This window comes from Triturus cristatus, chromosome 11 (assembly GCF_964204655.1).
Source record: "Triturus cristatus chromosome 11, aTriCri1.1, whole genome shotgun sequence".
Taxonomy (NCBI): Eukaryota; Metazoa; Chordata; class Amphibia; order Caudata; family Salamandridae; genus Triturus; species Triturus cristatus.
Genome location: NC_140594.1, coordinates 154,988,345 through 155,001,831, shown reverse-complemented (window position 1 = coordinate 155,001,831; position 13,487 = coordinate 154,988,345). Strand labels below are relative to the sequence as shown.

Here is a 13,487-nt window from a genome sequence, read left to right as displayed (position 1 = left end):
AGCCTTCTTCTTGGGGGATAGAAAATAAGGGTGCCCGGACTATTTCCGAGGCTAAGATCTTTGAGGAGCCTGTATCACTCAGTCTCGGTGCTACCAGCCCCTGTGGATCACCTGTGAAGTACAGGTTGGTGTCCACCGCTGCTTTTTGAGGAGTTAGGACCAAATACTTTTATATTTCAAAGACAAAGCTTTACCTTGATTGTCTTGTATTTGATTTGATCATCGATTCCTACATTTCTTGATAAAGTTTGGGATGATACTGCTATTCAGTGTACTTCGAAATGTGAGACTTGAGAAGTAAAACACCAATGGATTGAGGACGCTGTTGAAGTAGGTGAAAGAAAGCGAAACAACGAACACCATGCAAGCAGTCTGGAAAGCATCACATCTGTTTAAAACTTTGGAGAAACTGACCGCAAAAGTAGCCAGTGCACTGGGGAGAAAGCAGAAGATGAACTCAAAGGACACAGTGGTGACCGACCTGACTGCTCTTTGCATAGTGCCCTGCCTGTCTCCCTTGCAGGTTTTAAGCTTGCGCACAATGGACCAGGTACAGAACAGTATGATTCCCAGGGGTACAAAAAACTCAGCCAGGAAGAAGATGTTGTGCCAGATTTGGATCGAGCTAAAGTTCCTGTTGAGGTTGAAGCTCTCGCACAGAGTTTTGTTTACAATATCTCTATTTATCAAATGGGTCTCTGCTAAAATGTAGACTGTCATGGACATGACCAGACTCCATATCACAACAGCAAACCATATGGCTTTCTTCTTGGTGATGCTGTTGACCTTGTGGAAAGGATGCACCACTTTGAAATATCGATCGACTGCAACTACTGTCAGGAAGAAGATGCTCCCACCTCGGTTGAGGGAGACCATAAAGAGCATGATCCGGCATGGGACATCACCAAAGTACCAGTTGTTGCCTTGCAAGAAGTAATGAGCCCGGACGGGGAGGCAGAAGATGAGCAGGAAGTCTGCCAGAGTCAAGTTGAAGAGATAAATGGTGCTGGGCTTCCACAATGTATTGCGGAAGCAGAAGATATAGAGGGCAACCGCGTTGCCAAGTAAGCCGATTCCAAACTCAACCAGGAGCACTGCAGCTAATGCCACCGGCTGCTGAGCTTCCACAAAGAGGCAGGATGCATTCAAGTTCATAGTTCTGAAACCAAACAGAAATACGGGTGAAATCCAACATTTATTTTATTTTATTTCATTTATTGAGCTTTATATAGCGCAAACTTGACACGAGGGCATTAGACCACTTCACTGAGTCAGCAGCATATACTTGAGATACATTTGGAGTAAATGCAGATACATAGTGACAGAAAGTGATGAGGTATACGAGGTATGAAATTGCATAAGGCAAAATACGTAAGATACATTTGGGGTACAAATAGATACGTGGTGGCATTATGTGATGAGGTGTACAAGGACATTATGGGACGATTGCTGATACAATTGTGAAGTAGTTACAGTATACAAAATCCATATCGCTTTGTACAAAAATATTTGTATCGGTTACATATTCTGCAACACAAAGGAGCAACACCTTTGCTCTTAAACCACTTGGCATCCTGGTGGTTGTTAAAGAATAACAGAAGTACCCCTATTTGACTAATGGGGGTAGACCAAAGCCATTCTGAACATGAGAGGGAAAAATTATATTTGCTTTGTCCCCTTTTGATATGCCTTTGTTCTGAGTTTGTTTTGTACATATGGGGTGAATTTATCTTTATACCAAACCTGTCAAAGAAAGATTGGAAGAGGAACTATACTGTGCCTCACTGCATATTTCTGGAAAGTTGGAGCTGGTGACCTGCTTTGCATTATGTTTTGAAGGCTTGAAATTGGTTCACACTGCCTCAGGGGTTTTCAGTGGAAGGGGCAGCAACTGCCCTTTCCACCCTGGAGCGCGCTGAAGGAGAGTTGGACATAAGATGCCCCGATAAAATAAACAGAAAGCTCCTGTCAATCCAGTAATTGCACTATCCATTTCCTTTAAAACACAGTATTTTGTGGGGTGCAGCTATCCGATATACAGTGCAACGTAAACAATAACAGGTCTCTTCCTCCTTAAATTTCTTTCTCTGAAAATTCACAATTGTTAACCAATAAGGAGATATTTAGGGCATTATATGAGTTTAATGCAAAGCTGATGATAAGTACAAGACAGCATGGGTATATATATTAGTAAAATTGACTTGCCTCACTACAGACTACAGTGAAGACAGACTACAATGACATTTTCCCTAGAATAAGACCAAGGGGCTTATTATTTACAAGCCCCATGCACCACCGGTACGTCACTGTTTCCTATATTAAGAGTGACGCACCGGCGGCTCAAGGGGCTTGTAAATAAGCCCCTAAATCCTCATCTTTTTTCATTTATATTTTTGTCGTCCGATTCTATTTTTGTGATTTTAAGAACTTTTTCAGGTTTTCTGTTCATAAAAAAACCTGTGATTGAATCCCAGGTCCAGTGTGTTTTATTTTGTTGAAAATCTCATAAAGAGTTTTCTGCAAATTGGGCAGTCATCAAATGATGTATTACTTGTGTTGGGTCCTGGGGCAGTCAGTCATGCCTGTGGCAGAGACCATAGTTTGCCACTGGTGCCTCAGATACTGATACACTCCAATTTGGGTACCACTCCCTTTGGACACTGGCCTCTCCAGGGCTTTTGAAGTTAAGCAGTCAAGCACAGGAAGATAGCCTATATGTCCATTTCGTGTTGGGTGGAAGATCTTCTGGGAGTGTGAGCTCAATCTGCTTTATCATGATATGTACTGCTTTATATTTCACATGATACAACGGCATGTTGTGTAACCCGCAGCCTTGTTTGTGGACCATTGTCGTACTTAAGCCTGCTTCACACTGTCATGTTTATGAACAAATGTATGTCCCTTACCTGTGCTGAAAGATCTGTCTGTGTTGCAGGAGTGTGTATCCGATGTTGAAAAGCAAGCATGGACAAACAGAACTGTAAAAGGGGGCCCGAGGGAGTGTGGAGGGACAGCAACAGGTGTGTGTTCACCTTGGAACCCTTACTCCCCAACCTACCAGGTTTGCAGCATGGCATTGCCTATGTCAGAAGGGAGGTGATTGTAAGCATGTTCTTGTGATGGGTTTTTGTCTTACCCTTGTGCCTGCATGAATGCTGTGACTGTAGCTGACATTGTTGAAAGACTTCTTTTCTCACCTGGGACTGTTCTTCCTTCTTTCCAGTGGTTGAGACACAAAGTTTGTTTCCTCCGTACTTCAGAAAGTTTGTAAAGCCCTACGGACCAAATATCTCTTTCTACTGTGCTTCCTATTCATGCTCAAAGAAAGATTAGAATAGTAACCCAACTCTCAAGAATAAACCAGCCTAAATACGTGCAGAGAATCAGTTAAAGTTCCCTATGCCCTGCATTTGGCTCTCTGGCCAATCCAAGCCATCTAATCTCAGAAAACAATATTTTTTAAATCATCATGTGTAGACCTATGATGCTCCCCTCTTATCTAACAATTTAATCTGCTAACCTAAACTTGCAGCTGGATGATGTAGCTTTGGATTACTGCAGGCAATGTGATGTGCTGCCTCTGCTGTTTCCATTCTCAGGTCAGACCTGCCCTGCCAGATTGCCCAACAGAAGTCTGACAGGAAAGGGGAAGGAGCACACTGACTCCCATCCCAGCACAGTCACCCCATTGCATTCTGGTAAATGCAGTACATTTACTTCAAAGTTTCTGTAGGTTTTCACCAAAGTTGGTGCAGGTAGTGCTGTTATCTCTTGACACATGTTTCTGGGTATAGCCCTTCTTCAGTACAGAGCAGAAGTAGCAGAAAGCTGTTCAGTTCAGTTCAATTAGCTTTATTCGGCAATTAAGTCATAAAAGCACATACAAACATTACACAGAAATACATATAAATTACCTAAAAAGGATAAAATTACAACTAAATTTACGGTGGCCGACGAGCTTGCAGTAAAAATCAGATTAAAAAGACATTACATGTCAGTTTATAATGTACAAAAAATTAGCTAAATGAAGCTTTCACATCCCAATACTCTGTTTGTTAACAACCGGTAAATTATCCAGGGCGGATAAGCAATTTATGTGTTAAGTCAAAGAAGAAGAATTGGCAATTTGCCTCAGTGCTTTTGTTCTTATACACCAGGCCCACCCTAGGAATTTAGCCACAGCTATACATATTGGAGGGGTAGGATCAGTGCACAGGATACGAAGGGCAATAGCATATCTTCTAGTACCAAAGAACTTGCAGATGGGTTGTATCCATCTTTTACGAGGTGCCATATACATTGGGCAGAAAAATAACAGGTGCCCGATATTCTCACATGATGCAGCACATCTGTAACACTTATCATTATTACTGCCTTGCCTCCCCCATCTAGAGGTAAATTCCGCTATGGGTAGTGTACCCACCCGCAGCTGGAAATACAACTTGCGGTCAGTTGTTTTTTCAATGAGATCCCAGTAATCCTCTCGATGAGGAAGGGCTTTTAAATCCAAAAAGCGGGCTGTTAGATGGGTAGAAAGGCCTTGGGTGGTTTCCAATCTATATACCCATTCCCAGTACATGTTTTTCAAGTTTTCTTTGGAAGGAAAAATGGTGTCTGCAGGTTTTTTCCAGAGATCTATCAGGCCTATACTTCCCAAAAGGGATTTTATCCCTTGTAGCCATGATATTTTTTGTGACCTGTCAGATTCTATGATGTCTTTAAAACCACTCCTGTAATGGATTAATTCATCAGTACACCAGAGTCGACGCCAATATAATATTGGACGTAGCCTCACCAGATGTTCTAGGGGTTTTTTGCCCAAATCCAATAATAGCGGTCGCAGTGGTGTGCTGGAAGGGAGGTTTGTGACTTTGCGCAAAAAAGCATTTTCTAGGGCTTTCAAGCTAATCAAGTTATTAAAGCCCCAGAGCTCGGCCCCATAGAGGCATGAGCCCAGGACCTTGGTACCATAGATTTCTAAAACTGGAGAAATTGGCTTAGTTAGTGAGGTTTTAAATCTAGCCAACAAGGCCCCTGCTTGTCGTTTATGTTGTAGGCCAGCCCGATCTAATTGGCAACCCCAACGCATGTCATTTTGCAATGTTATCCCCAGATATGTAAATGATGTCACTTCCTCCAGGGGCGACTTATTCATGATTATTTTTCCTCTAAAGGTTTTTGATCCATTAAAGGACATGTACTTTGTCTTCCCCGTGTTTACCTCCAGACCTCTTTCTGCGCAAAATTCCTCGAAACACCCGACAGCCTTCTGCAATCCGCCAGGGGTCTTAGAAATTATCAGCGTGTCATCCGCAAACATGAGGATAGGGATACGCACTCCTGCCAGAGTCGGCGCATCGGTGGGGGTCCGCGAGAGCCAGTCGGTCACCCCGTTGACGAAGAGAGAGAACAGGGTCGGCGCCATGACGCAGCCCTGCCTCACTCCCCTGCCAACCGGGAAATCCTCCGTCACCTCCCCCGGGCCCCCCCAGCGGACCCTGGCAACATTTCCCTCATGCAAGCGGATGATCACGGTGAGGAGTTCAGGTGCTATTCCCAACTCCATTAGGACCTGCCAGAGCTTACTTCTTGGGACCAAGTCAAATGCAGCTTTTAAGTCTACAAAGACTGCATAAAGGGCGCCTTTCCCCAAGACCACCGTCTTCCAATATAAGTTGACAAACCGGAAGACTTGGTCGATTGTACTTATCCGGGAACGAAACCCTGCCTGCATTGGGCTGAGGATGTCATAGTCATCCATACAGGTTTGAATTATATGTAAAAGCATACGGCCTACGATCTTTTGGACCGAATCAATCAAACTGATTGGTCTGTAATTGCTAGGGGTTGCTTTGTCTCCTTTTTTGAATACTGGGACAATTTCAGCGCACTTCCATGAAGGCGGTATGTCTGCCCCCTGTGCAATTGCGTTGGCAAGTCGCATAATATAGCTCGACCAGAGGCTTCTATCATTGGTAAACATGTCTGCGGGGATACCGTCCATTCCCGGGGCCTTTCCTCTGACTACTCCATCTAGTGCTCTGTCCACATCCTTAAGCGTGAATATGGCCTTTTTGTAGAATACATAGGGAGAAGTCTCAATAAGAAAGTTTTGGGTGGGCGCGGCATATTGGGGTTTGAAATGGTCAATCCAAGCATTCTGTGGCACATTGTTTTGAGGACGCTCTGCTATACCACCCCTATCCCATTTGTAGGTATCCCAAAAAACTTTGCTGTTCTTACTTTTTGAAGCCTCAAGAAGATCCTTCCAAATTTCATTCTCCCAGGTTACCTTTGCCTCTTTGAGAGTTTTCCCATATTTTGACCTAGCAAATCTTACGAGTGTTGGGTCCTTCTGCTTGAGTGCACTGCCTAATTCGTCCCGGGCCTTCCTGCACTCACTGTTATACCATCCCGCTTTCCTTTGCGGCACGGAGCTCCTGGGAGGGACGGGTTTGAGGAAATATTTCCGCAGGCCCGCAAAAAGCCTTGCGTGAATTTCCGCTGTACGTTGGTGGAAATCCTGACCCTCGACCGGTAAGCTCAGTTCTTCCAATGCAAGGGTAACTTCTTCTTTTATAGCTAATAAATCTTCTGGGTCATCTACAACCTGGTCCCATTTTAGGTGGCGCATGTCGTTAGACAGGCGATGCTCTGACTCGTATATTATTTGTGGCTTTTCTATAGCTCCAAGTAAGGATGAATTAAATGATGAGACCAACGGGTGATGATCACTCTCGGTTCTATTTACTACCTCCATATCTATGAAGTAGGGCCAGAGTTTGGTATGAATCAATAGATAATCGATTCTACTTGCCCTACGACCATTGTCAAAGGTATTTGAGCCACTTTTGTCGGACGTGCTCCTGCCATTAGCTGCTCTCATATGACTCCCTAGACATAATCCGCTTAGCTGGATTGTTGCCCCAGACCACCTTTTTACTGGGGCTATCTCAAGGGGTGGGATACCCCAGCTTGCATCTTCTTCAGCCGCAAGCTGAGATATATCGTGATCCAGGGGCTCAAACGAGGTATTGAAATCGCCTGCTATAATGGGTAGATAATTAGAGGGCAGTGAGTCAATTGATTCTTCCAGCAGGTGTACTACTGGAGACTCTTTCCCCCCCGGCAGACCTCGTGCATAGACATTAAAAATTGCGAGGTTTACCCCGTCCTTTGAGGCAATCTTTACAAATAATATATCGTTGCTAATGTTAGAACTTTGGGTGACTTGACATCCTAGGTCTTGCTTAATCCATATAGTTAGCCCGCCAGATGGTCGGCCTCTTCCTTTTTTTGAAGCTGGGATATGATAATTGAGAAATCCACTGCATATCAAGGGATCTATCAACCAAGTCTCTTGAAAGAGACACATGTCAAATTTTGATATAAAACCCAGCCAATCAGGGTCTACCATCTTTGAACCTAGGCCTGCTATGTTCCAAGACATTATTGACAATTGGCCACTTACTTGTAGTCTTCCCTTATAAGGGCTTGAAAGCCCTTGTGGTAGGCTTAAGCTTTCCCTTGCTAAAGAAGTCAGGTTGATGAAACTACTAGTTTTCCCATTAGTTAAAGTATCAAGCATGACATTACCAGATGTACCAGCTACAGCTATATCGGTATTCAGTGGGGATATAAGTCCGGTCCCAGCTGGAGGCCGGTATATTTCCCCCAGCTGGCGCTGGTCCAGTAATGTATCATTAGTTATGTTAGTGACAATGTTGGCATCCTTGGTTATGGTATGGTAAGCTACCCAATTTTCTGCAAGGTTTACATCTATATTGCACGTGTGTTTCCTAGACCTACAGGAATTTGATCGTCAATCGCAGTCTTCCAGACCAGAGGATATGATACCCTCCGTCTGCACATTAGGATATCTGTTACTTCTAGGCCACATATTGTTACCACTGTAGCCGACATCCACTATATTGGGGCGCTGACAATTATCATAGAAGTAGGACAAGGGCAGGGAGAGGATGGGTGTGCGAGGGTTTGAGTTTGGCCAGTGACAAATATGCTCAACTGCCCTGGGATCTCTAAAATTAATAATTACGCAATCTCCTGCTATGTTTTTCTTTTTGGGGCCCATCCAATTAACTCGACGCGCAAAAAGGATTTCTGTAGAAACATTCTGGGGTAAGGGGCGATTGGAATTTAGCCAATACACACACTTATTCTTCAAATCCCCGTAGTCCTCCCTAGAGTCTGAGCCCAAGGGTTTAACTCCTGCCAATATTATAACATAGGGGCTTGATTCAGGGGGGAGGTGAATATTTGGGTGTTTCATTGTCGCTCGAAGACTATAATCTACCCTATCTGCTGTTTTTGTTACATGGCTACTGTTAGCTGTCGCTTGTATAATCCCCCCACTCTCTAGGCTACCTACATGTGAGGTGTGCATTGTGTTCCCTAAGGCCTTGACAAGTGGGTTGGTTGCAGCAGTAATTGGGTTGGAAGTGGGTACGATATTAGTAGCTGGAGCATTTTTATTCGGGGATTTCACAGTAGATTTTTCACACCCCCGGCTATTGGTAGCATGTTTCTGCCGGGACTGTGTTGATGAACACAACAACTCCAAACAAGTCAATCTGTTTTCAATTCTGTCCAGCCTACTATAAATTGGCTGACAAGTTTTGTAAAAAATTGATTCCAATTTCCCCCAAAAAACTTCATCCAAATTCTGCAAGTCCTTGAGCGGGATCAAGGGGGGTAGCATAGGAGCGCTCTCCTTCCCGCTAGCTAACAATACTCCTTTGGGGTCAGGGATATTCTCAGGTGGGGCCCCTAAGCTAATTCTTCTGGACTTTGCTGTGTGACCAACGTCCAGTGGTTCTCTCCGCTTTCTCTTAGGTTTCAAGGTTTTCAGGGATTCTTTGTTATTTAAGGTGGGTGCTTTAGCCTTTGAATTCGTGGCAGACCTGGTCTTTACACTTTCCGTCACACCAATAGTTTGTGGGGGATTAGTGGAGCCCTTTTTTGGTCTTGTGTTGAGATTAGTTCCATCAGATTCTGGAATGCAAAACATTGGTGAGTCATGGCAAGAGGGATTATTATCACAGTCGTCCGGCACAGGGCTTACATTGCCGGTATCAGTTCCCGATTCCAAAGTACGAACAGGGGAACGTACTTGTGACAGATAGCCCAACGAGGAGCGTTTGTTAGCAAGAGAACCCAGCGACAAACGCTTCTCGGTAACATCAATCTCCTTGTCCAAGATAGAAGAAACTCTTACCAAGAATTGGTCTAATGTACCAACAAGGGACTTCCGGCCTATTACTGGTGCGATAGACATCTTTCAATGGGGAATATTCGACTCTTTGCGTACAGTTCCAATTAGGCAGCAGAGCTCCAAGCACCAATGCAAGTTATACAAATGTTGTACGGCTATGGTGCTTGGTGGGCTGGGGCCGCTATATCAAGAATACCTGAGGACACACAATTTTCAAATATCCAGCAATCACTGACCTTTTGACGAGATTTAAAGGGGGTGGGCCCGGCCCGGCCTCACTCGGTCTCTAACGGGCACAAACGGGCCCGCCCTTGGCCCGGGCTTCGCCCGGGCGCCGCCCGTGCGCGTCCCGCGCTGCGTCGTGCCTGATGGGCTTAACAAGGGGCTAGGCACTAGTGGATGACGTCCTCAGCAGCCGCCCAAAGCCGAGGATTCTGGGGGATGTAGTTGTAACAGCTGTTCCCCTCACGGCGACGATAGTGCTTGCCCAGCTGCAGAGCGTCTCCCCCTTGCTGGCCGTTTCCCTCACGGCAGGAAAAGAATGCAGGAATTCAGGTTAGTAACAGCCTGAGAGCAAATGCGCGTCCCACGCTGCGTCGTGCCTGATGGGCTTAACAAGGGGCTAGGCACTAGTGGATGACGTCCTCAGCAGCCGCCCAAAGCCGAGGATTCTGGGGGATGTAGTTGTAACAGCCGTTCCCCTCACGGCGACGATAGTGCTTGCCCAGCTGCAGAGCGTCTCCCCCTTGCTGGCCGTTTCCCTCACGGCAGGAAAAGAATGCAGGAATTCAGGTTAGTAACAGCCTGAGAGCAAATGCGCGTCCCCAGAAAGCATAGAAAAGTAATCTAGGGTTGCCGACTGGACTTAAAGCAAGGTTGCTCTGTGTTTGTGAAGACTCACCTTTTGAAGTCTGCTCTGCAGCCACGCCGGAAGTAGCCCGACCAGGTTCTACTCATCACCAACATCTTGGTGAAATGTTGAGGACTTCCTGCCTGGATCCATTCATCCCTCTGATTCACTGTATGCTGGCACCTGCACCTGCAGATGTCCACCAGTCCACTTCTGCAGTGTATTCCTTCTACACACCTCCTTCTTCTAGTCCAGCTGAGCACATCTATCTCCTATGACGCGAAAGAGAGTGGGAGCCAACCACCGACACCTGCCTGACCAGAAGATGCCATCACTCCTCCTCCTCGCTACCACTTCTGTCCGAGGTGATCAACTGGCACCCTGATTCTTCTATGGGTTTTGCCTTTTATCTTTGCTGCAAGCCTTGTTCTCTGGGTCTCTGTGTGGCACCTTATCAAGGAAGGAAGCTACTTCTGTGTGGTGAAGAACCGTACAAAAACAACTGCCTGATAATCTGTTGTTTTATCTATCAAGAAAACACTTACTTTCACTTTTTGGAGGGGGGGGAGATTGGTTGGGCTTGAACCTTTCATCTTGCTGGATTTGCATTCATGCTTACTGACTCCCAGGGTGGGGGGCTTGCCAATAGTTACTGTGCCCTTTGACAAAGGAGTGACATGCCTTGACCTATACTTTCATGGTCACCACATAGAGGAGTGAACATGAGGCCCTTACCCTTCCAGATGAATCCCTCATACCCCACCAACCCACCTTGCCTACTCTGTATATTGGTTGTTTCTGTGAAACACACATCAGCAGCATCTAAGTGGGCTACAGTGAGTTTGATTTGGTTCTTGACATAAATCTCCCTTTTATGTGACCTTCCTTTTTAACTACAGGATTGCTATTTGTGTCCTATACATTCCCTTTTAACTCAATAAGGAAGATGGAATTTACTTTGTTTAAGTCAAACAAGCTTTTGCTTGGTCGTTTAGAGACTGGGCAGGAACATGATTTCTCTAGTACCGGATCTTTCATAGATTCACAGGCTTGAATCAATTCCCGTTGTCTAAGTGAGTCTCATGATTCCATATAAAGCAGTATTCAATGATATACATAGCATTTAATGCTAAAATAAAATTCACTTCAATAACTTATCCACATCATTCATTAAGAACCAAAATGCAGCCAATCAGGCAACAGCACCCTCTAGAACATTCTCCACAGAGCTTCACTCCATCAGACTGTCTACTGCTCATCGTGTGATGGGAAAATCACTGAGCTCTGCTCAGTTTACTACAGATTTCTGTATTTTGAAGAACATTTTCACTTAAGGGGATACTTTGAATTAGGTGTCTGGGATGGAAACTAGTAGAGTGGAGAACTGAGTTTCCGGCTGTTTCTTTTCTGTATACCCTGGTTTCTAGTTTATTTACATTGGGGTATATTTCAACATCCAGCAAATGAATACTTGTGTCACTGATGGTGGACGTGAAGCTTAAGTTAATATTGTTTTTGTATATATCTGACACAAACTTCATAGCTTCCATTTCTGAGCCCTCCCACACAATGAACAAATCACAATGTATCTATAAAGCATTCTGACACACACACACACACACACAGCTTTTGTGGATCAACCAGAAAGACAGCAGGCACACACGCACACACACACACACACACACACACACAGCTTTTGTCGATCAACCAGAAAGACAGCAGGCACACACGCACACACACACACACACACACACAGCTCTGGTCGATCAACCAGAAAGACATCAGGCACACACACGCGCGCACACCCACACACACATACACACACACAGCTCTGGTCGATCAACCAGAAAGACAGCAGGCACACACACGCGCACACACGCACACACACAGCTCTGGTCGATCAACCAGAAAGACAGCAAGCACACACACGCGCGCACACACACACACACACAGCTCTGGTCGATCAACCAGAAAGACAGCAAGCACACACACGCGCGCACACACACACACACACAGCTCTGGTCGATCAACCAGAAAGACAGCAAGCACACACACACGTGCACACACACACACACACACACAGCTCTGGTCGATCAACCAGAAAGACAGCAGGCACACACACGCGCGCACACACACACACACACACACACAGCTCTGGTCGATCAACCAGAAAGACAGCAAGCACACACACACGCGCACACACACACACACACACACAGCTCTGGTCGAGCAACCAGAAAGACAGCAAGCCCACACACACGCGCACACACACACACACAGCTTTTGTCGATCAACCAGAAAGACAGCAGGCACAGCGAGATTTAGTTATTTTATTTTTCAAGTTAGACGCACTGACGCATTTCAGCAAAAGGCCTTTTTCTTTCACCTCATAAGCCCACAGGCTTAGGAAACCAATGCTCACAGGAAAGAAACGAACATAGGAAGAAAAGGTTTTTCTCTTTTCTAAGAGAAGAGTGAAGGTTAGAAAGGAGTTAAAAGGAAGATATTTATATTTAACCAAATTCTCACCTGGGCACACCTTTTTGTTCTTTTCTGAGGTGGTTCTGATCATAAGCAGTGCAATCTGTCAAGGCAAGAGAAAAAAAGATCTATGCCATTATCTAAGATATACTCAGACTTGCATCCTATACTTCCCGATAATACAGGTGATTCTAGAACCAAAAAAAACCCAATCCGCCCATCTCCAGTCCACCCCAATACAATCCAGTCTACACCAATCTAAATCCACCCCACCGTACCTCAATCCAATCCAAATCCATCCTACTCCAATCCACCCCCACACCGATCAAATCCAATTTACCCCACCCCACCCCAATCCAACCCACCCCAATCCAGCCAAATCCAATCCAGTCTGGTCCTTTCCAGCCCGACCCACCCAAATCCAATTTAGCCCACCCCAATCCAACCCACTCCACCCCAATGCACCCCGCCCCAGTCCAATCAACCCCACCCCACCCCACTCCAATCCAACCCACCCCAATCCACCCCACCCATTCCACTCCATTCAATCCACCCCACACAATCCCATCCAATCCACCTAATCCAATCTACTCCACCCCACCCCATGCCAATCCAATTCACCCCACACCAATCCACTTCATCCCACGTCAATTCACCCCACCCCAATTCAATCCATGCTCTCCAGTCCATCGCACTCCAATCCACTGCAGTCTAGTCCACCCACTCTACCCTAATCACTCCAGTTCAGTCCACCACACCCAATCCAATCCATCCACCGCACTCCAATCCATCCCACTCCAGTCCAATCCACCCCACTCTAATCCACCTCCTCCAATCCACCCTAATCCACCTCACTCCAATCCAGTCCACCCCACCCCAAACCAACATATTCCACCTCACTAAATCCACCCCAAACCAATCTAA

The 13,487-nt window shown here is 45.6% G+C and overlaps 1 protein-coding gene across 1 annotated transcript; it reads right to left on the bottom strand.

Annotated features, from left to right (window-relative positions):
- Window positions 1-219: 219 nt before the first annotated feature.
- On the bottom strand, window positions 220-1,155 carry LOC146783790 (hydroxycarboxylic acid receptor 2-like). Its single transcript, XM_085632849.1, has one exon. The coding sequence runs from the start codon at window positions 1,153-1,155 to the stop codon at window positions 220-222; it is 936 nt and encodes a 311-aa protein (XP_085488975.1).
- Between the last annotated feature and the right edge of the window lie 12,332 nt (window positions 1,156-13,487).